We start from the raw sequence: 24,801 nt of genomic DNA on the forward strand, positions 1-24,801 counted from the left end.
TACTCGAAATAAAGTCATAACATCAATTCACAAACCTATAGCCGCACTGGCCAGGACTAAACACATGTAGAGCCGGCAAGGCTCGATCACACAACTATCAATTCAAAACATCGTAAAAATAACAGTACAGCTACACGGGGCATCTCCCCGGTAAATGTATGACTCCATAATATAATATATATATATCTGGGAACTCTCAACCACGACTCGACGACTGGGCACCACTACCTGACGCTCCACCAGACGCGTCAAATCCTCCTGAATAACCTGCTATGGCATCAAAAACAACCACAGCATAAAAAGAAACGAGGGGTCGGGCCCCAGTACGACGAACCAGTAATATTACGACAAATATAACTGACATGAAATAAAATCAAGTACAATGTGATGCAATGCAATGTAATGCAATGCGTGAAAGGCAACAACAAAATAATGGATACCAAAGCGGAGTCCAAATGAAACGCATCAGCAACAGTAACAGTGGCCACCCGTGCCAGGACTGCAGCAACGTAATAACATGCCGCCGCTCATCCATGCACGTAGCATCGAGGGTACGGGTGCGACCCGCTCAGTCCTCATGCAAGTCATCAGGAGTGCTAATCCTACCCACCCACTCCATCGATGACGCTACAACTCGATAGATCAGTAACAATAGCAATCAACGGAGTCAAGGCTCGAAATGCTATGCACTAATGAGATCAACTCAAATAAATGCGTGAATGCAATCACGTTATTCACAAAAGCACATAAAGCACGCCACAACTCATACATAATACTTAACGTCATTTCACATCACTATAGACGTCATAATAAAACAGTTCATGCGTACCTCAACTGAACCCTTAATTTACCACTGAATTTCTTAAGGATTTCTCGAATAATCCAATCCTGTGGCAAATAATACATTTCATATCAACTCCCATTTAATTTTTCCAATATTCACTAATTTAGCCTAAAATTCCAAAAATCATAATTTAGGCTTTAATATTTCTAAAATTAATATGCGACAATTCTATAGCATCCAAACCTCTAATTATTGAACACTGAAATTCGAAAACCCAAATTTACAATTCTGAATTTTCGAAATTATTCCCAATTAAATTCTGAAATTTCGTTAATACCTCCAATTAGCTCCGATATATCACCTACAATCAATAACCCAATATATATTAATTGTTGGAACTCAAATTAATCAAAATACCCAAAATCCGAAACCCTAAAATCTGAATTTTACCTCTGAAATTTCGAATATTACTCAAAACATCATATTCAAGCTTCACCCAGCATAACCCGAGATTTCTCTCAACTTTTCCGGCGAAAACAGCGACGGTTCTCCGACGGGATTTTCGGGGCTCGCGATTTTCTTAGCAAAATGGATATCACTGGATAGCTCTTGGCGAGAGGATTCCAAATATATATTTACTTTAATTTTTTGGATAAGCGGAGCGGCCACAATCGACGGATGAAATTTTGAAAATGAAAAGAGAAAGGAAACGCAGCTTTCTGCCGATGGAGAGAGAAGAAGATGATTATCATTTCATTTTTCTTTTTTTTTTTTAACTTAATCACATTGGGCCGGGCTTGGGGTTCATTTGGGCTTTGAGGGAAATGGGCTCTCACAGACGATCAAAATTTTAATCATGCATATTGTTGTATAAAATCAAATGAGTTTGGTTTGTGTTAAGATTAGCATTTGAGTCTAACTCCACCTTAAAAGCTAGTCCAAATGGGAAAATTGTTCAAGTCCATATATACAACTTTCAATAATTTAATTCAGTCGATTTGAGAAATTTAACACACCTCTCACGTCCATGAATAAACAATTGGAGCATAAATTTTACAAGATATTAGTGGGTGACACATAGGAGGGCCCACATAGCGGTGAGTTTAACTCTGATATCAAGTTAAGATTGAAGCTATGACCCAACTCTACCCCAAATAATAGCTCAAAGGGTGAGAATTGTATGCATCCTTATGCCAAATACCAACTATATATATCTATAACATCTTTTATAGCGTCTAGTTACATATATATCATCAATTCTTAGGTCTAAATGTTATCAAAATTCGAAATTTGACGATGGAAGTATTATACAAATTTAAACATTTGAATTATGTATATTTTAACACAGTAACCGTAGTTTTGGATATAGTTGTGCACGATTAATTCAAAACTTAGAAAAAACGAAGAAAAAAATGTTCCAGAATGGGTGAATTGCATATCCAACAATATAACATTAAAATGTTATGCTAAATCTCTTTCAAAAAATGAGAGAGCAAAAACCCTAGCTAGTATAGTTTTAAATTAAAAGTTGCAAAAGAAGTCTAATTGCTGACATGGTGGTCGAAGGTGGCTCTTGGATTGTTGTATGGTTTTTAAAAAAATCGGAGTGCGCTGATATCACTGACTATAACTTTTGATAAAAACGCAACTGCACGACACTATTAAATTTAATCTGATTCATTAAGTGGGCTCCAATTAAATGACCCCCTCCTCATGTATATATGAATAGACCCACCAATAAATTATATCAGATTCTTTGTCTTCTTCGAAAGTTTTAACTTGGAAGTGATAGCCATCGGGCTATTACCTATTAAATATGGTGTTACAAACGACTTATTGGGCAAGTGTATTTTCCATGTCTCGTTGCTTCATAGTGACCACCCAACAAAAATAAGACATGAACTACACTGCCATGTGGAGTGCAGAGTTGATCAATAGTAATATTTCTTTAATTTTACATGGAAACGAAAGTTTTTTTTTTCCCCTAAATTTTGGTGTGGAAATGAATTTTAAAATATTATCACCTTCTATATTGAGTAAAAAAACATTAAATTTTTTTTTATTTCGAAAATGAAAGACTTGTGTTGATGTTGTTCTCCACATGGTAGAGTCAACAAATAGAATGGATGGGCAATAGGAATGAAGTTCGCTTCAGGCAGCGATGACTGCTTACATGTTCTAAGTGATAAACGAATCGAGCCGGCTTATGAGTTTTTTCATCCCTAGTCAAAATTATTTGAAACTGTAAAGTCGAGGACAACCAAGAAATATAAATTTGAGGCTTCTATGGACGTCCATTTTTCCCAGGATATATATAAGTTTAAAACCACTAGTATCAAAGAGCAACGAAGCAGGGACGGAGCTTGACTATTTTCTGAGGTGTGGCGGATTTTTTTAAAGATAATTTCTCGTCAAAAATATTTAATAAATAATTATAGATTTTTTTTTTTTTATGGCTACCTCCCTCCGAGTTTGTTGGGGTGCATGAAATATAACAAAAATGGGAAATTTCAATTATATCCTCAAAAAAATCATAAAAAAATTATATGATTAATTTAATATACGAAATCATGATGGTTTTTTCATTATTTTAATTTGATTATATACTTTAATGGAAATACAATAATTTTTTCGAATATTAAAAATTTATATTTAATCTAAATAATTATGAAAACTCTTAAAAAATATGAAAGCATTAAAAATTACAACCAAAGGCATTTTGGTCAAGTTGTAAAAAGTAATTTTAATTATTGGGTAAATTTGAAATGTTGTAGAAATTTTTGAATGATAATATTTTTTTATTAATTTTTTTAATGGAGGTGGAAATATGTAAGATAAGTAAAAATGTTAATGGGTATTACGTCCAACTACTTTGAGATTTAAAAATTTAAATAAAAACACTATAATGAACTAGCTAATCGATTATGAGAGGCAAAAAATCATATAAGAATTGGGATTTGGAAATTTATGAATATTAAGAAAATTGTGGGGATTAGGAAATGAAATAATAAAAAAAAACAAGTTTTAGATATATATTTTAATTATTATTTTACTTTATAACAAAATTTTTTAAAGGAATTTTTTTATACTTTTTATATGAAAAATTTATGAATGAATTTTTTTTAAAAAAATAAAGGGGGCAGGGTATGCATTCCATATTTTTTTACACCGTTATCTTCTAATGAAATTTGTGTATGTTTTCTAAAAAAATCAATTCTTTAACCATCCAAAGAATTCTTAATTTTTAAGTTTTAAATTAATCAATAATTAATCTTTTCCCGTTGGCTTTTAATGAAATATAAATATAATTAAGATACTGCTATTGACTTATTAATCTATATTATATATTAAAACGCAACCTTCTCTTGATATTATCAAATTACACCATAGTACTTTTTATTAATTAATAATTATAAATATCAGATACATTTATTTAGTAGACTGTATATGCACGCAATGCGTGGAGAGTGCACTAATTAAGATTAAGAGTGAGTCTCATATGAGACCGTCTCACGTATCATAATCTGTGAGACGGATAAACCCTACTCATATTCACAATAAAAAGTAATACTCTTAGCATAAAAAGTAATACTTTTTCATGGGTGAACCAAATAAGAGATCCGTCTCACAAATATGACCCCTGAGACCGTCTCACACAAGTTTTTTCCTAAGATTAATTCTCATCCCAGAATAATACTTTCACACTTCACCAAAAATTTTGAGAAAGAAAAAAAAAAGTAACATAAAGGGACATCACATGAAAAAGACCAAAAACACTATGTAATCGATTTACTTTGAACTCGCTTTAACCCGGTTTTATGTATTATGATCAATATGTTTCTAGCTTTACGGATTGTATAATCCATCTTTTATAATTCAACATAATATGAAGTGAAGATAACGTTTAAGTTGTCATGTTTTGAATTTTCGTCTTTTAACTTGTCAAAAATAAGTATTGGTGTAGTAATTTTGTTTCTTTTGGTCTTATTTTGCTAGAAATCTGACATGACATCACCAGACTCAACAATATATGAAATCGCATCGTTAATATCTAGTGTAGGTCGTTACTCAAACGAAATAAGACTAAAAATAAATTAAAAAAAAGTTTACTGTCCAACTTTGAATAACAAATCAAAATATAAACCAACTTAATTGTAAGATGAATTTGACTATTTTTCAAAAAAATTAATGTTAATTTTTTTATTATTAAAAAAGACATAAAATCATTTCAATTTTATCCAACTTTAATTGTGAGGATGTTTTCCTTTAATCAAATATATAAAATCTACATTCTCAGTCATCAAATCTATTTTTCAAATTCATGAAATCCAAAAATATTCAAATAATTGTGGTGTCTATAAATAATATATTTGGGAAATAATAATAAAAAGGTAATTAATTTACAAGTGCCTCTAGTGGCATGAAATTATAGGAAAGACTAAGAGGATAAATATTATTAAGATGTAAAAAAATTCAGGAAAAATAATTTTCTTAAATTAATCAGCACAAGCCACCAAGTAAATCCTCGCCCTTTGAAAAAAGTCTGAAATTTGTTTACATTTTTTAAGCCAATAATTTCAAGAAATTAAACTTACACATAAAACACAAATAAAATTCAAGAAATATCCTCAGTAACATTTTCAAATAATAATTATTATAGTTATAATAATAATAAGAACAGAGCTAAGCTACCAAATAAAAAAAATTTCAAAATTAAAAACACAAATACTCTACTTAGAGTTCATAATTTATTCATAATATTCAAAGTTTTATTTCAATAAATCAAGATTCAATATATATAAACTTACCATTACCAATCAGCATGCCCTCTTCCCCGAATGTAAAAAACCAACTTTTCTACCAAGCTGAAGCTTCCGTTCATGTCTTCTTTGGATCCTAATCCGCTTCAACCAACAGTTCAACAAGAACCCAGAAACGTAAACAAACCCATTGAAAATTTACAGATAAAACAAAATCAGAAAGGTAAAAAATGCAGCAAGAAGACGACAATTCGAGAATTAGGGTTTGCACAAGTTCTTTAAAAACCCCAGTCGTTCCTCCACCTCGATTCACACCGTAAAATGGCAGGGAAAAAGCCCAAGAATCACAAGAGGAAAAGGCCTCTGAAGAAAAATTTATTGTGCTTTTTCAAACTGAAAACAAAACAAAAGAATTTTGCACAATATTTTTTAACCATTACAGAGAAGGGAAAAAAGCTGTAAAACGAACAGAAGAAAATCGTGAGTTGTTCACTGGCATACCAGAAATGGAGAGGTGGATGGTGGACATGACACGATGCTAATGGGGCCCCCCCCTTTTACAGCAAAAATTGAAGTTAAATTTGTCCATTGCGTAGTGTTGTAGGCAAAGGTACGTACGTATTTAGTGTCTTAAATCTGCTCTAATCTCAGCTTTTTTTTCACCATTCATGCAAAGGTCACCACTCACACCTACAAAAAGCTCACGGCCCTTTGAAACCTAAGGCTTGGATCTAAGTCACACACCAAAACTGTAATATGACTAAAGTTTCCAAAGCCCAGTTCGTCAATAGTGTTTGTACACTATATCTTTCTGTTTGTATGTCTAAAATGTTAGGTTTTATGATGGTTGAAGCAACTTTATGTCAATCTTAAATTTTGCTATTCTTGCGTTTTAACCAAATAATGAACAAATCATGGGTTTGAGATTTGTTGCTGAAGTGGAGGATCTGTAGTTGCAGAACTGTAGATTACATTTGAAATCGACAAATAAATTTGTACTTCTAAAGTTGAAGAAGATAAGTTTAAAAAAATGTATTTTTTTTATCACAATTAATACCGTATCTGGCGCATCTGAGTATTCTTGTTGGAAGTTTAAAGAAAAAGGGTCTAGCACTTTTACACCCAGAGAACCTAAACTCCCCCGTTTCATCATTTCTTCATCCTCCTTTTTTTTTACCTACTCGCTAGCCTCGGACTGTGGTTTTCCAGATTGCAAATAATTAAAGCCAAGACCAAAAATTTCTAATCTTAGATCAATAAGTAACAGCATGTTAAAAGGGGTGGTCCTCTCCAAGAACCCTTTCTATTCAGATCGAAGGTCGACAGTGAAAAACATTTGCTTATTTTTCGAGGACTACAAGGGTTTTTTTCTACAGTTTTTTTTTTATTAAGATACAGCTTCGTGTCAGAAAATTGACTAGGGTTTACCATTTGAATCTTTGACTCCCCACCCCCCACAGGAGAACAATGTTTGGCAAGAGCTCTTACCTTCATCCTCCTCAGGTTTCACAGTCTCTCCAATCTCGTGGGTCTACTTCTGCCGTAGACATCGTTAATGGAGATGAAATTCTACTTAATGACCAGCAGCAGCAGCAAGACATGCTTTCCGGCCACTATTTAGCCACAAATGCGCCGTTTATTGAGACTTCAACCTTGTATAATCAAGATGTTGGTGGGAGTAATGAAGATCCTTCTGCCTTGGCCAACACATTTTCAATAAAGCAAACGTTGAAAAAAGATCGGCACAGTAAAATCGTGACGTCTCAGGGGCCGAGGGATCGCAGAGTCAGGTTGTCCATTGGCATAGCGCGAAAGTTCTTTGATCTTCAAGAGATGCTAGGTTTTGACAAGCCAAGTAAAACACTTGAGTGGTTGTTAACGAAATCGAAAGTAGCCATTAAAGATCTGGTTCATACAAAGAAGAGTTCTAGTGCTAAGAGCACTTCTTCTCCTTCCGAATGCGAAGTAGTGTTAAATGGTGAAGCTTTTGAATATGAGAGTTGTTTATTACCTGCGGATTCAAAGAGAAAATCAATGTTGATGAATGCTAACCAATGTAAAGGAGCTAAAGATCCGACACAGAGTGCGTCATCTCTAGCTAAAGAATCGAGGGCTAAGGCAAGAGCAAGGGCTAGGGAAAGAACGAAGGAGAAAATGTGCATCAAGAAGCTAAATGAATCAAGAAACATGAACAATTTGTTTGAAGTTTGCAGACCATCGGCATCTAGTAGCCAGCCTATTCTTCACTGTCCCATAACCAATGAAGCTACTGCTGCCACAGTAGCAGCAACTGGACACATAATTCAAGAATCAAATGTCGTTAAAAGGATGCTGAGGCACCATCCTTCGTTTTTCGGGTTTCATTGCAGTCTCCCATCTCCTAATATCAATGAGAATTGGGATGTTAGCAGTTTAACCTCACAATCCAACTTTTGTGACATTTTGGATCAGCAGCACAAGTTCATCAATAGGTAAATCTATTTTCTAAACAGTTAATTCGGTTCGGTAAAGATAATGCATATATATATCAGATCACAAGTGATTTCTCACGTCAATTTGTTTATATACAGATCTTCAAACATATAAGAATCTTTTGGCATCTGTGCTGATCAAGATCAGAATTGTGTAGTTCGCCCGTGCTACAAGTGAATGTAAGATTTACGACATGAACTTCAATGATTAACCTTGAATCTTTACGATAAAAATGTAAAATATTTTGTCTGGATTAATCTATATATATTTATATATATATAATCTGCTGTCTTTTATTGGTCACTAATCTCTTCTTATTTCAAATATCATTAATGTTGTCTACCCCATACGTGGATATGGCTGGAACATGATAATCAATGCCCAAACTGAAACACTTTCAGCTGTCTTCGTCACTGCAATTCTCAATTTTGTGCAGGTGAGATGCCATTTTTGAGATTGAATAAATGTCAATTTTTGTCTTTTTTTAAGAAATAAAAGCAGACAGTGACTTGAAAACATCAAAATTATCTATGTTACAACTAATTAAAAATCATAATTTCACTGAAAATCATGTCAAGAATATATAAATATCAATTTAGTTATTTTGGACAACTCTTTGACCAAAGTGTGAATTATTTCCAAGGTAACTAAGAAAAACATTGACGCTTGCATTCTGATAAGATTGGTCTATATTTTAGAGTACAACATCAGAATCCACATGCTTAAAGATATTCATTTTTTTTCATGATAAGATGTTCATTTCGAAAAGTTAATTTAGTTATGACAAAACTTGTATGAGACAGTCTCACGGATCGTATTTTGTAAGACGAACCTCTTATTTGGGTAATCCATGAATAAGTATTACTTTTTATACTAAGAGTATTACTTTTTATTATGAATATCGGTAGGGTTGCCCCGTCTCACAAATAAAGATTCGTAAGACCGTCTCACAAGAGACATATTCTTTAGTTATATATGATAAAGTCATGTTGACAGTTTAAAAGTAACATAATACACATTTTTCTTTATTTAATCCCACTATCATTTTTGGAATTAAAGGATGATAATTATAACATTAATATTGTAAATCACTCCTTTATTTCTATATATTTATACATGTTCAAGAAGTACAACAAAACAAAAACCTTGGTTTTCTTTTTCAGATATACGATATTAAAATCATGACGATCTTCACAAAGACTTTTTAATTTATGAACATATTTAGAGAGTGTTTGCAACAACTTCTGCTTTTAAAAAATTGATTAAATTTATAGATTACAAAGAAATCGAGAAAAAAATGAAGTTTGTAGCATTTGAAAACAGAAGTGAAAAGCTGAAAATCTAATGTGAATATATAGAGTTTGATAAGTAAGTGATTATATACTATCTTGTAAATCTATCTGAAGTACTGTATTATATGTTACATAGTTTTCATAATTTTGTTATGTTATTTTGGGGATGCACGTCGTGATTCTTGACGATATGCAATATTGTTCCATTCTTGGTCTTCTTGTTAACGTACTTTTCCGGTGTTAGCATTCTACACAAGTCACTTATGATTCTACGCAAAACACTTTGAATATGAAATCCGACCAAGTAGCTTTAAATTCTTCGTTTGGAAGACAGGAGAACAATTTTCACTGAAAATTCTTTGTTATATATGTTTCAAAACCATGAATGCACCAAAATAAAGATTTAAGACATACTCATGCTAGCTCTCAATCATTATGCTACTGCGGTAAATATATTTCGGATATCGGCAAAACAACCTGGTAATGAAACAAGATGTATTCTATAGCTACATGTTTGATCACTTCTCGAGGAGGGTATATGTCCAAGAACTGCTTCAAATGTTTTCACCATAGGATAGTGTTAGAAATTATGAGATTTGTACCTTAAAACTTAATTACAAACAAATAGGACCAGGAAATTTGTCGAGGGTGTCGAATTGTAGTACCTTTTCTACTGCCTCCCATGATTCCATGTGACAGAATATAGAGGCCGGTTGGGTAAGTTTTCTTCTAACTTTCAGAATAAGGTGTGTCATAACTAGTTAAACGCAAAAGATTAAGAAATCGAATTTATACCTAATTAATTTAAATTTCCCCTTTAAAGATATGTAATCAAACTACCTGGAGCATGGAAACTGAGCCTTCATTTGATGCAGATCGCTCTTCATCTTGCTGAATATACCAGTAACTCTTCGGCCTAAAAGATAAAAAACCAGTCTCTTAATAATAAATTTAGACTTAAAATATGTGAAAGATATATTTACATTATCTTTTCCTAAAAGTAAAATAAATTCAGATAATGGAATGCTGTGATGCAAAAAGGGTAGACGAAATCTAAAGCAAAAGGTACAAAATCTGACCCAAAAATTTCACGGAATAATACGTGCTCAATAACAAAATTCTCCCACCCCGTAGAGGTAATTATTCAAGTAATAGTAGCTGTATTTAGAAGGCCTCAAACCTTTTTTTTCTTGGGTTGGTATGATCTGAGGAGACGTGAACGCAGGATCGGAGATCAGCGGAATACTACAAAAAGTACTACGATGAAATCGAAGATTTATCTATATTTCCGTCATTAAATTCTTGAATGACAATTTATTTTATTTGTTTATTTCTTGAAATTTGTGTATATATATATATATATATATATATATATATATATATATATATTTGCAAACATGGAGCCATGTGTCAAAGTTTGACTCGAAATTTTAATGATGATAATGAGGTTTTTTTTAATGTTGGTAGACTGATAATTCTACGAATTTTTTTTTTAAGGAATGGGGTGCGGGAAATCTGGAAGATCGGGGATTGTTGGTAGGTGAAAAGATATACGACCGCCCAGAAGATCTTTAAGTTCTCCATTTCGATTATAAAATTAAATATGACTTTATAGCTATGAAACATGAAAATCTAAGCAGGCTCAATTATACAAAATAAATAAATAAATAAATCATAATTTAATAAATAAAAAACAATAAATTTTATTTTTTTGAAAATCCAAGGACAAAATTATATGTTAGAGCCAAATGTGTGAGAGGTAATTTTGAAAATAAGAATATTTTTTTTTTACCAAATTTAGTTAGAGATTGGGAACTCTTGCTTTATTAAATAATAATATATCACAAAAATTATTATGAGATCATCCGACTTAATTTATGAAAAAATATTATTTTTTATGTTAAAATTATTAATTTCATGATAAGTATAGATCGGGTTGACTTATCTGACGGATATAGATCTATGAGACCGTCTTACAAGAGGCTGACTCATAATATAATGTGTAGATATTAACAAATTACTAAAATCATTATATGAATGGTAAATTTTGGTTGAAAAAAACTTTTGTGAGAGAGTCTCACAAGTCGTATTTTGTGAGACAGATCTCTTATTTGAGTCATCCATGAAAAAATATTACTTTTATGCTAATAGTATTACTTTTTATTGTGAATATCAGTAGGATTGACTCGTCTCACAGATAAAGATTTGTGAGACCGTCTCACAAAAAACCTACTCATTCTGGTTTCATTTATAGTTAATCTAAATTTATTTTTAATATAATAAATTGATGTTTCTGCATTGTGGTTCATTTTTCACCATACGTTTAGCAAACCCAGAATATACTAATTTAAGATTATGTATCATGTGCAACAATCTTACACATGAATGGTCGATCTGGTCCATACTAACAATGAGAATTAATATTTATGATATAAAAATTAATATTTTCACTCAAACCAACATATATTGCACAATATGTATTCATAACATAACTAAAAAATTTGATACATTTGCAATAAAAATAATATTTTGGAGATAAAAAAATTAAAAAATTCATGAGTTATGTCGAAGATCTGTATGAAAAAGTTGATCGTAAAACCACTTTGGACATAAGTAGTGTTGTTAAAAGCCCGTTAAAACCCGTTGTCTTTTCTCTCAAAGACAAAGTTTTCATCCGTTGTAAAACCGTTGTCTTTGACAGAAAAGACGACGATTTTTATACGTTGTCTTTGAACTAGTTTTTAACAACATTGCTTACGACAACATTTTTTTTTACACATAGAAAACGGATAAAAACTGTTTTTTTTTTTTTAAAAGACAAATTTTTTGCAACATATTAAAAACTTTCTTTTTAAAATTTCAGATTTGTTTCTTTTTTACCTAGTAATTAAATTATTATTTACAAATCAATTTTGAATATAAATGTAGAAACACGTACTTTTAAATGGAACTTAGCTTTCATATTTAATTTTGGGTAAAAACTTATGTGAGACGGTCTCGCAGGTCGTATTTGTGAGACGGATCTCTTATATGGTTCACCCATGAAAAAGTATTACTTTCTATGCTAAAACTATTACTTTTTATTGTGAATATGGGTGGGGTTGACCCGTCTTACAGATTATGATCCGTGAGACGGTCTCACATGAGACTTACTCTTAATTTTGATAGGTATTTTTTCTCTGAAATGAACAGTAATTGATCTTTTTTTAGTACAAGGGGGAGAGATGATCGAACAGTACAGCAACACAAACTCTACCAACGGATGAGACAAACTGGACTGTTTATATGCGGGATATGGAACTCTCTCGGCCCACTGGGTGAACATGTAGACTTTAAAGCCCAAAATAGAAGTTGGACCGGCCACTGAAATATCTAATGGGCACAATGGTATGATAAAACCTGGCCCAAAATTACTTTAAATTTTTTTTTTTATGTATTATTCCTAAAACCACTTCTATAAATAAATAAAGTAAAAAATGTTCCAAGTACAAGGTTATTTATAGTTGTAGGAGTGTAAGGTACAGTTAAAATCTTGTGCGTGACTGCGGTTTCTCAAGAAAATACAACCGCTCCCAATTCTCCGAACCCCAATCCAGCGACGGGGATGGACCCTCGCCGCGTTCCACGGGCCGCCAGCGACCCTAAAGTTCGGCACGTCGGGTTCTTCGCTCCGGGGGCTGCACCCGATCGATCTCAATCGGGTCCACCCGACCCGACATCCTCGTCGCCTCCTGTCTCCAACATCTCACCCTCCAGCAACTCCTTGTCACCGGTCATGATCCCGCCGCCGCGCCTTCTATCTGCGGATCTCTCCCGCCGTTTCCCTCAAGGGACGCCTTTATCTCATCTACACGCCGCTCGAGCTAGGGATTATTCTTCGATTCCGGTTGGAAGTTATAATCCGTCCGAGTTTATATCTCCGACGGCGACGACGGAGTTCTCGGAGGACCTCATGTCTCCTAAACGGGGCCTCAGGAGTGGTTCTGGGAAATTCGCTACTTCATTGCCAGCTGGGGGATTTGATATGGCGGCTGTGAAGCAGAAGAGTGTAGCGAACTTGACTACGGATGTTATAGGTTTGTTGTGTTTTCTGAATTTCATACTTATTCTGATTATCATTAATTTGAGTTTATGGTTTGAGTTCTGTGGTGAAAATAGATGGAGAGTCAAATGCGGAAGTTCGGAAAGAGCTGGGGCCTGCTAGTGGAAAGACATCGAAGGAGAAGACTACAAAGGCTGAGAGACGTGCTATTCAAGAGGCTCAACGAGCGAAAAAGGCTTCTGATAAAGGTGAATGGTCAATATTATATTGGAGATTAGTAGTTAGTTGATGATCAGTTTGGTTGATATTTTGAATTCTGAGCCAGTGGTGCGATTCAATGTTTCGGTTTGGTGCTGTAGTTTTCCTAGCCATATTCTGTTGCTCTACCATTTTTATTTTTATTTTTTGGATTTTTGGTGAGTAGTGGTCTGTTTTAGGTCAATTTTGTCAAACATATAAACCATCCAGAAATGTTTCCATTATATGCTTATTGTATCTCCGAATGCTAAATTTTTCCAGGTGGAGGAGGTGAGGCATCTGCTGCGGCATCTGGGGTCAATTCTGCAAATGCCAATAAGGCTGTGAAGGTTGTTCCACTGAAGAAAGATGGCTCTTTGGTTGCATCTTCTGATAAAAAACGTGGTGATCGTCAGCCAGATAAAGATAGGAAGAAAGATGTCACTCATCCAAGGACAAGGATGCAGTTTGATGATGAAAATAGAGTCGAGAAGGCAAAGAAGCGTTCAGTAGTAAAACAAATAGAGGCAAAAAACAGAGTTGAACTATTTAGGCATCTACCACAGTACGAACATGGAACACGGCTTCCTGATCTCGAAGCGAAGTTCTTTCAATTAGGTCCAGTTCATCCTTCTGTTTACAAGGTAACTTTAAAGTTAATTGCATTAATTTACCCATCTGCACATTGCTCAAAGGAAGTACCTTGGAGAACAAGAGTGTGGATTATATTTTCACGTGATCTTGTTTGACAACAAACATTACTAGGAAGAAAGAAATTTAACAATTTTTCCATTATATAAAGTAAAAGAATCAAATACAAATTTCTTGATGCACTTTACCCTTTTCTGACTTTGTGCTTGTCAGGTTGGTCTGAGATATCTAGCTGGGGAAATATCTGGCGGCAATGCACGTTGTATTGCTATGCTTCAAGCATTTCAAGAATCTATCAAAGACTACACTACGCCACCCGAGAAAACCCTCATCCGGGACTTGACTACAAAAATAAATGGTTATGTCTCTTTTCTGATTGAATGCAGACCCCTTTCAATCAGCATGGGGAATGCTATTAGGTTTCTTAAAACTCGAATTGCAAAAATATCTTTGACCCTCTCAGAGTCAGAGGCAAAAGCGAGTCTTATTGATGATATTGACCGTTTTATTAGTGAGAAGATAACTCTAGCAGACAAGGTAATTGTGAAGCATGCCGTGACAAAAATTAGGGATGGTGATGTTCTTCTCACTTATGCATCGTCATCTGTTGTCGAGATGATATTGTCACATGCCCAAGAACTTGGTAAACAGTTCCGAGTTGTTGTGGTGGATTCTCGTCCAAAGCTCGAAGGCCAGAAGTTACTTCGTAGGCTTGTGGAAAAGGGTATTAGTTGTACATATACTCACATAAATGCGGTTTCTTATATCATGCATGAAGTAACTAGAGTACTTTTGGGTGCGTCATCGGTATTGTCTAATGGGACGGTTTACTCGAGGGTTGGCACTGCATCTGTTGCTATGGTGGCTCATCAATTCCGGGTCCCGGTCTTGATTTGTTGTGAAGCATACAAGTTTCACGAAAGGGTTCAACTTGATTCGATTTGCTCTAATGAACTTGGTAAGGAGACATGTTGGATGGCCTACTAAACTGATGGTAGCATACCCAATTTCTAACTTAATTCTAATGATACCATGTTCCATCACAGGTGATCCTGATGCTATTGCTAGGGTTTCTGGTAGAAAGGAAATCAGTTACTTGAATGGCTGGGTGAAGAGTGAGAATCTACAGATTCTGAATCTGATGTGAGTGATTTTGTTCTTGAATCTTGACTCTATTTTTTCACTGTGCTGTTGATTGTTGCTGTGCTGACCTTTTGATTTTATTGTTCTAGCTATGATGCGACACCTTCAGATTATGTTTCAATGATTATCACGGACTATGGCATGGTAAAGTTGTTGCTTTGCTGCCTGTAGGTTGAATTATAAATTATGTGATTATGCTGTTTGCTTTCCCCTACAAGAGTTCAGATTATAGTTGCATCATATAGATAGTCGCTTCACCGTGATGACTAATATCTTTTATTTTCTATCATATCATTTAGTCCAAAAATGTTGGCCCCGAGTTCCCTGTCTTTAGGCTTCCCGACAGCATGGAATAGAGTGTGGCTCATGGACTAATTTATGCAATATTTACTGTGATATGTGCCATTTATGCTAATAAGCTGTTGATGTTTATAATTTAGATCCCACCCACGAGTGTTCCTGTTGTTGTGCGCGAATATGGCAGAGAAAACTTATGGATGCAGTGAGTGTTCTGGCTTTCAGATGAGAAGGAGTTTTGATCCCCCAAGCAGCAGCTTCACATTTTCAGTTCTTATTATATTCCCTTTTGGAATAATAACCTTGCAATGTCTCAGGCCAAGAATTGATATTTTTTGGGTTACTGATTCAATTTTCCACCCGACTCCGTGAAGAGTGCAAATGATCCGCCTCTCCGAGCAGTTTTTGGATATCTCGACTAGCTCCGTAGAAATGCTTAAGAAGAGTGTGTTTAACTTCCCTGTATTGTCCTACTTTTGTTACATTTTTTTTTTTTTTTTGGTTGTAAAATTGGTGTCTGAGTGGGCTAGAATCCTAGAATGCTCTTTATTGATTAATAAATGATCGATTTCAATTGTCAATGAATACTTTGACACGAGTTGTTTTTAGAGGGGTCTTATGTGAGACCGTCTCACGGATCTTAATCTGTGAGATGGGTCAATCTTATCGATATTCACAATAAAAAGTAGTATTTTTAGTATAAAAAGTAATATTTTTTCATGGATGACCGAAATAAAAGATATGTCTCATAAATACGATCTGTGAGATCTGTCTCACACAAGTTTTTGTCTTGTTTTATGATTATAATTAAATACTCTAAATTTTATTAGAAGATAGCTGTTTACAACCCAAAAAAATTAAAGAATACTCGATAACGATAACTTTTTAATTTATTATTTATTACCTTTATGTATGTATATATATATGTGTGTTTTATATAAAACTTTGATTCACCTCCAATAAGATGTTAAACGATTTAAAAAATTTATATTTAAATAATTTATCACCATTTTTTTTATATAAATATTATTTTTAATTTTAAATTTTAAATTATTTATATTTTATCATTTTTTATTGGTATAAAATACCTAAAAAAATTAGGCGCACAAATATAACATGGTCACACCATCTTTTATCGCCAACATTTTCACCTCTATTTTTCCCAAATATATGTACCATAATTGATGATATGGTAAAAATCTTATCATATCATTAATTATATTTTAGAGATGTCACAAAATATTATATGGATATGCACAAATCTAGTTGTCATGTATTATAAAATTCCATATCAACTAAGACTCTACACCTATAAATAAAGGGCTCATAAACCCTAATCGAGGTACGTTTTCATTTACGATTATTTACGTTAGTCTTGTATTTTTCTCTCAAACACGATACTGACTTGAGTGTCGGAGTGACTTCGCCCTTGGGCGGAGTCATCTTACCCCTTTTCTTTGATACGTAGTTATATTTTTGGAGATGTTTGATTCGAAATATTGAAGAATTGGTTCGTGATCATCGATTCAAGGTATTTTTATGGATGCGCGTAGTTTGAGCACATCAATAATATTTTTTTCCCATGAAGCATCTATATAAACTTACCAAGAAAAATAAAAATTAATATATATTGAGAATGAACAATAACAATAAACATCTCATATAAAAAATGCTTCCCTCCATGGCCATGTCTTCTTGACGCAATAACAGTGGAATTCCTTCAAGTTTGCAAGAGCAACCACAACAACTCATTTAATTTTTTATTTAAATGAAATGCTTTATATTTTAAAATTTTATTTTAAATTTAATTAATTTCATTTAAAAAATTTATGTTAATATTTTTCATTTAATATTGAATTTATGTATATATTTTGACAACTATCTAGTGCAATTAATTTAATATTAAAATTTTATTTTAAAAAATGATACACCACATTAAAACATGGATTACAATTATATTTTTGTTGACTCATTGAAATTTTTATTTATTTTGAATAAAAATTTGGTACAGTGTTTTTCTCTAGTACAAGGAGTGCTTTTTTTTTTAGAAGGTTGAAATGAATGAAAATAAGATAGTAAAAAAAATGTATTTGTAGAATATTTTTTTAAAAAATAAATGTTTATTTCAATTTTCATTTTGAAAACACAAATGGAAATGAATTAAAAAAAATTAATATAAAAAAAAAAGCTGCCCAGCAACAGTGGCTAGGCTCGATGAAAGCTGCTGGGCGTGCAGCGTGAGCTTCATTCTGCACTATTTTTGCCTCATTATTTTTTATAATTATATTTTTATTTTTATTTAAATATAAATCAAATGAATTGTAAAAATTATTATACAAGCACACAACGCGTGCGTCGATGCACTAGTATATATAATTATTAAAACAGATCATAACATCAAAGTTAGTAACTCTATGTGGCTCAAACTTAATAAAATAGTATTGATTAATAAAACGTTAAAATTTTAATGCAATTTATATGTAGTTCAGTAGTTAGAATTATTGTTTCTTAGGATTTATGTTCAATTCTCACTGAAGTTACTTTTTTATTCTTTTATTTTAATTTATATATCGAAATACAACGTAGTCCCTCACTATTTCTTATAATTATATTTTGATCATCATTTAAATATAAATCAAATGAATTATAAAAAATATTATACAAGTACGCAACGTGTACGTCAGTGCACTAGTATAATATAAAAGAGAAGAAAATCCCTAAACCTCCCAAAATTGACCACATCTTATACACAATTCAATTGGCAAGAAATTGCAAAAAGGCTAAGCTTAAATCTAATGCTCATGGCCTTCTGATGGCGCTTTGGATTGATCTCTTGAACAAAATTTCAAACATGTAAGATTCTCCCATGCTTAAAAAATGATGCCACAGTGGTTATGTTACATTGTATTCATCACAGTATATAACTGTACAGTTACTTTTCTTGGTTATTCGCCAATATCACAGAATGTTGTTGCGGTGGCTTCCTTTAACCGCAGCTCTCCTCAGAACTTCGGATTCTGCTGCACTCTTTTCTTTAAAGTTCTTTATATCCCTGTACAAAGTTTAGCTCAAATTGGTAATAGCTTGTATTTAAAACCATGAAAGATTTGGGACCATAAAATCTGAAGCTTTAGGCTTACATGCAACGAGGAAATTTGCAACTTGAATCAGCACAGTTTCTTGAGTGCAGACACAGGAGGTACCAGATTTTCTTACACTTTTCACAACCACCATACGCACGACGTGCACACCCTCGACTGTGGAGGAAGAGATTTTTAACAGCTCGGCAATTGGGATATGAGCAGGGGTTTTCTATTGATGAGAAACACCGATTCGCATGTGACAAAAGATCCAACAATGCCTTTGCCTGCAAGAGGGTGTTATGATAACTTATTAGGAAAAGGAACATAACAGAAAATTTATCCATACAAAATTTCCATGAGAGCTTACTGATGTTCTTTCAATAGTTTAAAGGGATATTACAGATATCAGCTATATACCTCCACTGCTCTCTGCTGCTGCATTTTCTTACTCGTCGTTCTCAAATCGGCTTTCATTGAGTGCTGAATTAACTTATGAACGTGGCAACCATCGCCCTCTTTCTGATAGCAGGCAGTGCAAACGAGAAACTCAGAACAAATTTCACAATGCCATTTCACGGTTGTCTTCTGTTGGCAAATGCTGCAGATGGTCCCAATTGTTAGTTCTGTCATATTCTGGATATGGTACAAGATCATCATTGATGAATGCTTGGAGCGGCGAAGTGTGTCAAACTGATAATTATTTTTCTGACAGAAACTCAAGAACGAGTGTCTGCTCTCGAAGAACTCATTATCTAAAGTGATATCTTTATCCTCCGTGTTCTCAGGTACATCCACAGCAAACTGAAAAGAATGAATATGAAAAAGAAAGGTAAGGATGTTGAGTAAAGAACTTCAGGCAATCGAGACAAGAAATTTTCAGGTTAATAAAGCACCTGAAGGAGGAGATGTTTTTCCAGGCAGACTTTAGTGTGTGTATCCCCCGCTGGATTTTTCATCACGTCATGGCATCTGGGATTAAAATGGCACAGAAAATGGTATTAAATGAACTAGGGAAAATATCCTCTGTAAAATTAATCTTATGCAGAAAAAATTTAGTTTCTTTGTTCTCCAAATTAATAAGACGTGATTCAACACATAATCAAAAATCATATTGGACATGTTGATGGTAAGGATAATAAAGCAAAACCAGGTAAAAGCTTGTTGATGGATGATATGAAACAAAGTTGATAGACACCTCCATATGGTATTTCTTATCTTAAAACAGAAGAAATGTCTTGGTATGGAAGACAATACTCACCTGCTGCATAAATGGTAAGAGCATTGATTGCAACTCCAACGATTTCCAGAGAGTATTGCTTCACGGCAGTTCACGCAAGTTAATTGCAACCGGACAACGAAAAAGTCTTCCTTATTTGGCAGGATAGTATGCCCAAGCTGTCCATTCGGGAAATAACATAAAATTAGAGGCATTGTTAGTTCTGTCCATTCTGGATTAGTGACTTGTCCTTTTTCAATCTTCAAGAGAAACTTAAAGCCGTTATTTGGAATGATAATGATATCATACAGAAACTCATTTGCAATTACTTTCCCAAGTTTTATGCCACATAAAGTACTTCATTTTAGGCATAGAATCGTGCACTCTTATTATCAATCCTTGAAGGGCTCAAAATGAAATTGACCAACCTCGAGAAGAATGAAGGAGACCACGCTAAGTGCTGTTGATTTTAAGCATACAAAGTTCCAACGTTACTTGTTTAATTCACAGGATATGCTAATCTTGACAGGCCAAAGATCATTCCACTCCCCCAACTAATTTTCTCAACTGAAACGTATAACCCAAGGTTTGCACACAGCTATTACCCAACTAGCATGGATAATAAAACATAGATTTAAGGGGGAAAGGAAACCCATTGAGAAGTGACACTATGCTCACCGTGGCCATCCCAACCAAGATGTCGAGAATTACATTTGAAAAAACATACCTGCTGCATCACTTGAATATCCATCGTTGAATCAGCAGATGAATCACTATGTCCTGTTGCTCTTAAAGATCTCTTCGTTATTGTCTTTTTCACTTTTTTTGAAGATTTTTCTTCATTATCCTTCTCAATGTTTCGTATGATATCCTCAGCAGCACCAGACCAGTAATCTCCAAAAAAATAAGGTAATCGAGCAGCTGTTATCTTGTAGTTGTCTTTTCCACTTGGAATAAAGAAGCAGTTATAGAAATTTGTACATTCCACCACAACATTTTCCTCCTTGGCTTTCCGAAGAAAATTTTTGTACCTAAATGTACAAAATGTTTTGGTCAGTCATGACGTAAAAGCAAAGCCTGACAATATATATGTAGTTATCTTATGAAGAGAGCATTAAAGCTAATAAGAATTAATTCAGGATTATGCACTTATGGGTATTCAAACAGTTGAAAAAGCATGTTCCCGAAAGAAGGAGAAGCAAAAGGAAGATATAGTGAAATACCATGCTCTCAGATTTTTTGGCATTTTTTGAGTCTCTGGATGACAATAAAATATGTAATCATCTCCTTTTGAAGGTGGGCAAGCCCATATGTAGCAGGTAGTGAAACCACGTCGCTTGCAGTAGCTAAGATATCCAATCTGCAGTGATGCATAAAAAATAAAGCAGCTCATGCATGTAATCCACAATCTTTATTAGAAATTTTAATTTGTATAAAAAGAGAGAAAGTAGGATAACCAGAGACTGTGTGATTACCATTATTTCGTGGTATACAAAAGTACGCAAAGCCTCTCCAGCAACAGTTTTTATTTCCGGTCTAAAATACTTTACTGAGTCGAGATATGAAATATATATGCTGCGCTGATTTGGTTGTTCACATTCTGATCCAAACTCTTGGACATACATAGCCAAGAGACATACATCTACACCTTCAACCTTCTGAAACAATAGGATTACCTGCAGAGAAACAATTATAGGTGTAAAAACTGCAATCCACTCCATCACACTTTTATTAGATGAACCTTCCATATCCCTCTATTTCTACTTCAATTTTATTTGAAAGTTTCAAGCATAGTTATTGATAGTCCTAAAGGAGGACATCTGTCATTTTTTGTGCAACGAGGCTTTAGCCATTGAGCCTAGATAGAAGTCCGAGTTGCAACTCTTTAATGAATAATGTCTAGGATGTGAAGCACCAATTTTAACTCAAATACTGCTAGCCGAAAAGTTCAAACGAGATTTAACATCATTCATGAGTGAACCAACCAAAAAAATTAAGGCATTTAAAATATTTCTTTGGAATCCCTGCCCCATTACAAAACAAAGCACAGGATATATTCATAAGAATAACAAACACTGACCTTTGATTTATATGGAAACTCAGTTGGATACTTTTCACCATGGAGGATATCTAAAAACTTCGGGCTCACTTTTACTTGTTTATTGACAGACAGCACCACTCTAACTGTGAGATCTGAAGCTCCAGGTACCTTTTAAAATAGAAAACATATCATTGTAATGAACCAGGAACAGAAGAACCGACACAAGCACCTTTGTCAAATGAACAGTAGAATTTATATCATAAACTGCTAAGTTAGACTCATAGACCACAAAACATGTGTATAGACCGCCTTTTAAAAATTCGCACAAGTTCCTTTGTGATAGTGAACTGATAGAGAAAGGAAGAAAAAACGAAATAAGGCAGGAGAAGAGAACAAAAGAAGAAACAAAAAACAATAAATACAAGAAATCACATCATCGAGCAGACTTGTTGAATATCCATAATCGATATTTGTATGTACTGCTTACCTCTCCAGGAGACTTTCCCAATGAATCCGCCCTTTGCTTTCTCTCTCGCTCGAGGCTTCTGAAAAGTCTCTGCTCTATGTGATCACTAAGCATGGTTCTCGGGAGATCCTGTGCACCAATAGCAAGAGGTGTGGATACATGCTCCGTTGCCTTCATCTCAGCTAATCGGCAAAACGGGCAAGTATATTTAACTTCCCCCTCCAAATCTTGTTTAGAATTATAAAGAGCACAAATCTGATGTTGCCAACATTCACACTTGTCACATTTTACCCACTGTAAGCAGAAAATAGGAAAACGGGTCAGTAGTCAACATTGCTGGCAATAAAAACAGATTAAGGAAACAAGGAGATTAATCTCACAGCTTCATCATCTGCTTCTGTATTCTTGTCCTTACAAAGCTTTTCCTTGGAAATAGAGAGCCCCTTGACTACAATGTTACTACGAGAACCCCAAAAGCAACGAGTACAAACAATGTGTCGTGTACCCATTTCATCCTCAGTCCAATAATAGCTCAAGTTGCATTTGATAGGAGCTTCGCAAGATGCACAGTACATACTTGGAGGGGCTAGCTTAATCTCATCCATTAAGCATAACTGACACATATTTTCACCCAAAGCATGTCTTCTTGTGTTTTCAACTGATTCCTCACCATCAATCTATGAGAAAAGAGAAAAGAGTCAGAGACAAGGATATTAACCGCGATTACATCTAATTGTCATGCATTAAAAATTTACATCAAATCACATGGTATGCACGATGCAAAAGTGTGGATATGTACCAGGTTGTTTCGCTGATTTAGACTTCGCAAGTGTACTTCAATTTGCTCAGCTGTGAAGAAATCAATTAAAGAAATTCCCGCTCCGTTTTTCCTCAATTCTACTCCAGACAGGTTACTAGCAGTTGATTCAGGTGAGAAACAATTTGCATCTGGTCTTCCACGTTTAGCCCAAGACTTGATTTTGATCTCTTCTTCTTGAACAATGGGAGGAGGCACTTCAATTAGCTTAGGCATGACATTATATCTCTTAAATTCTGAACTCAAAAATAGATCTGATTTGACCTTGCTGGTATAACAACAGCCCGTCTGTTGTTTATCAGCCAGACAACTATTTTCAGAACACAAGGAAGCAACGACATTGCCCATATATTGATTACCAGAAACATTGTTATCCATTCGAAGATCTTTTTCGGAATTCTGCATGGAGCTAGACCTTTTACTGTTCACAGTGGCTAATTGTCGACGGTTCTTTTCAGATAATTGTTTCGCTTCACGAACTATTGTGTACAATGACCCATCATCAGATAAACCAGGATCCTCAGTCTTGCTACTTTTATGAACTGGTTGACTATCCTCAACGTTAACGCCCATTGAAGTACGATGTCCATAGCGGATATATCCTGAAAATTCTTGTTTCATTGTTTCCAGACCTGAGGTAAAAAATTTCATTAGATAGCAAAATCAAGTTGATTATATATGTGACACAACCCTCAGTCCTGATCTAGCAAGAATTTGGCGAAAAATACCATGCAATATAAATTTACAAAAGTTAGACAAATTTGACGTGTGCGATGATTCTTGACAAGACTATATATTTCAGTCATCAAACACGAGAATTCGAACAAGATGGATAACATTATAAAACCAGGCAAGTGAAGTGAAATAATTCAGCAAGTAATAATAGGAATGGTTACTTGAAAATTCTCGATACGACCTCTTATATCTACGAGAATGTAAAGGACTCAAGGTACTCATGTTGTTCATGTTTTTGCCTCAAAAATAATAATCCACATAAAACACAACACTGTATCATCAATTTTTCTTAAGAGTTTATTATGATCATGAGACCTGATCGTTAAAAGATTTCAAAGAGTTTTATTTTATATTTATATGATATTATCTTTTTTTTTGAATAAATTTGAGATTATTTATAGATTGAGTTTTATTTTATTTGATATGATATAGTTATCTTTTTTTTTTTTGGTTTCTTGATTTAATTTGATATTATCTATAGATTTGGACAAAAGATAAAAAAATGTTTATCTTGAGTTTGTTATTTGGGTCATTCTTGTTATTAATAAATAAATAATAAATAAGTTTTGACTTTATTATTATTATATATATATATATATATATATATATATATATATATATATATATATATATATATATATTCATATTTTTAAATTTCAACGATATTCATAAAAATATATGAATATCGTCGAAATATTTTCTTTGAAACTAAAACATAAAGAGGTTGACATATTTTTAGGCATATACAATATGGCATGTGGCAAG

At 33.7% G+C, this 24,801-nt stretch overlaps 3 protein-coding genes across 3 annotated transcripts; 2 read left to right on the top strand and 1 right to left on the bottom strand.

The window, feature by feature from the left end:
• Positions 1-5,504: 5,504 nt before the first annotated feature.
• LOC140804911 (transcription factor CYCLOIDEA-like) lies at positions 5,505-8,207 on the top strand. Its single transcript, XM_073161067.1, has 2 exons — positions 5,505-8,015; positions 8,115-8,207. The coding sequence occupies exons 1-2, from the start codon at positions 7,012-7,014 to the stop codon at positions 8,128-8,130; spliced, it is 1,020 nt and encodes a 339-aa protein (XP_073017168.1). The 5' UTR covers positions 5,505-7,011; the 3' UTR covers positions 8,131-8,207.
• A 4,599-nt stretch (positions 8,208-12,806) lies between these two features.
• On the top strand, positions 12,807-16,260 carry LOC140806210 (uncharacterized). The gene is made up of 7 exons (XM_073162727.1): positions 12,807-13,384; positions 13,467-13,598; positions 13,870-14,231; positions 14,452-15,196; positions 15,285-15,381; positions 15,471-15,525; positions 15,822-16,260. The coding sequence occupies exons 1-7, from the start codon at positions 12,913-12,915 to the stop codon at positions 15,885-15,887; spliced, it is 1,929 nt and encodes a 642-aa protein (XP_073018828.1). The 5' UTR covers positions 12,807-12,912; the 3' UTR covers positions 15,888-16,260.
• A 2,163-nt stretch (positions 16,261-18,423) lies between these two features.
• On the bottom strand, positions 18,424-23,922 carry LOC140806212 (histone acetyltransferase HAC1-like). The gene is made up of 12 exons (XM_073162731.1): positions 23,284-23,922; positions 22,865-23,161; positions 22,506-22,778; positions 22,058-22,186; positions 21,453-21,653; positions 21,201-21,337; positions 20,705-21,008; positions 20,020-20,156; positions 19,655-19,730; positions 19,179-19,562; positions 18,819-19,045; positions 18,424-18,730 (listed from the first exon to the last, which is right to left on the bottom strand). Exons 1-12 carry the CDS (start codon positions 23,920-23,922, stop codon positions 18,637-18,639), a joined length of 2,898 nt encoding a protein of 965 aa, XP_073018832.1. The 3' UTR covers positions 18,424-18,636.
• Between the last annotated feature and the right edge of the window lie 879 nt (positions 23,923-24,801).

This window comes from Primulina eburnea, chromosome 11, assembly GCF_022965805.1.
Source record: "Primulina eburnea isolate SZY01 chromosome 11, ASM2296580v1, whole genome shotgun sequence".
In the NCBI taxonomy this organism is placed as follows: domain Eukaryota; kingdom Viridiplantae; phylum Streptophyta; class Magnoliopsida; order Lamiales; family Gesneriaceae; genus Primulina; species Primulina eburnea.

What these genes read in the sequence shown, in the direction of transcription:
- LOC140806212 (XM_073162731.1), bottom strand. Translation starts at nt 23,922, where the DNA reads ATGAAACAAGAATTTTCAGGATATATCCGCTATGGACATCGTACTTCA. An exon ending in TTGTATACCACGAAATAATG is followed by an intron (nt 21,338 to 21,452) that starts GTAATCACACAG and finishes GCATCACTGCAG; the next exon opens with ATTGGATATCTTAGCTACTG. An exon ending in CCAAAAAATCTGAGAGCATG is followed by an intron (nt 21,009 to 21,200) that starts GTATTTCACTAT and finishes TTGTACATTTAG; the next exon opens with GTACAAAAATTTTCTTCGGA.
- LOC140806210 (XM_073162727.1), top strand. Translation starts at nt 12,913, where the DNA reads ATGGACCCTCGCCGCGTTCCACGGGCCGCCAGCGACCCTAAAGTTCGG. An exon ending in GAAAAAGGCTTCTGATAAAG is followed by an intron (nt 13,599 to 13,869) that starts GTGAATGGTCAA and finishes AAATTTTTCCAG; the next exon opens with GTGGAGGAGGTGAGGCATCT. An exon ending in TTCATCCTTCTGTTTACAAG is followed by an intron (nt 14,232 to 14,451) that starts GTAACTTTAAAG and finishes TGTGCTTGTCAG; the next exon opens with GTTGGTCTGAGATATCTAGC.
- LOC140804911 (XM_073161067.1), top strand. Translation starts at nt 7,012, where the DNA reads ATGTTTGGCAAGAGCTCTTACCTTCATCCTCCTCAGGTTTCACAGTCT.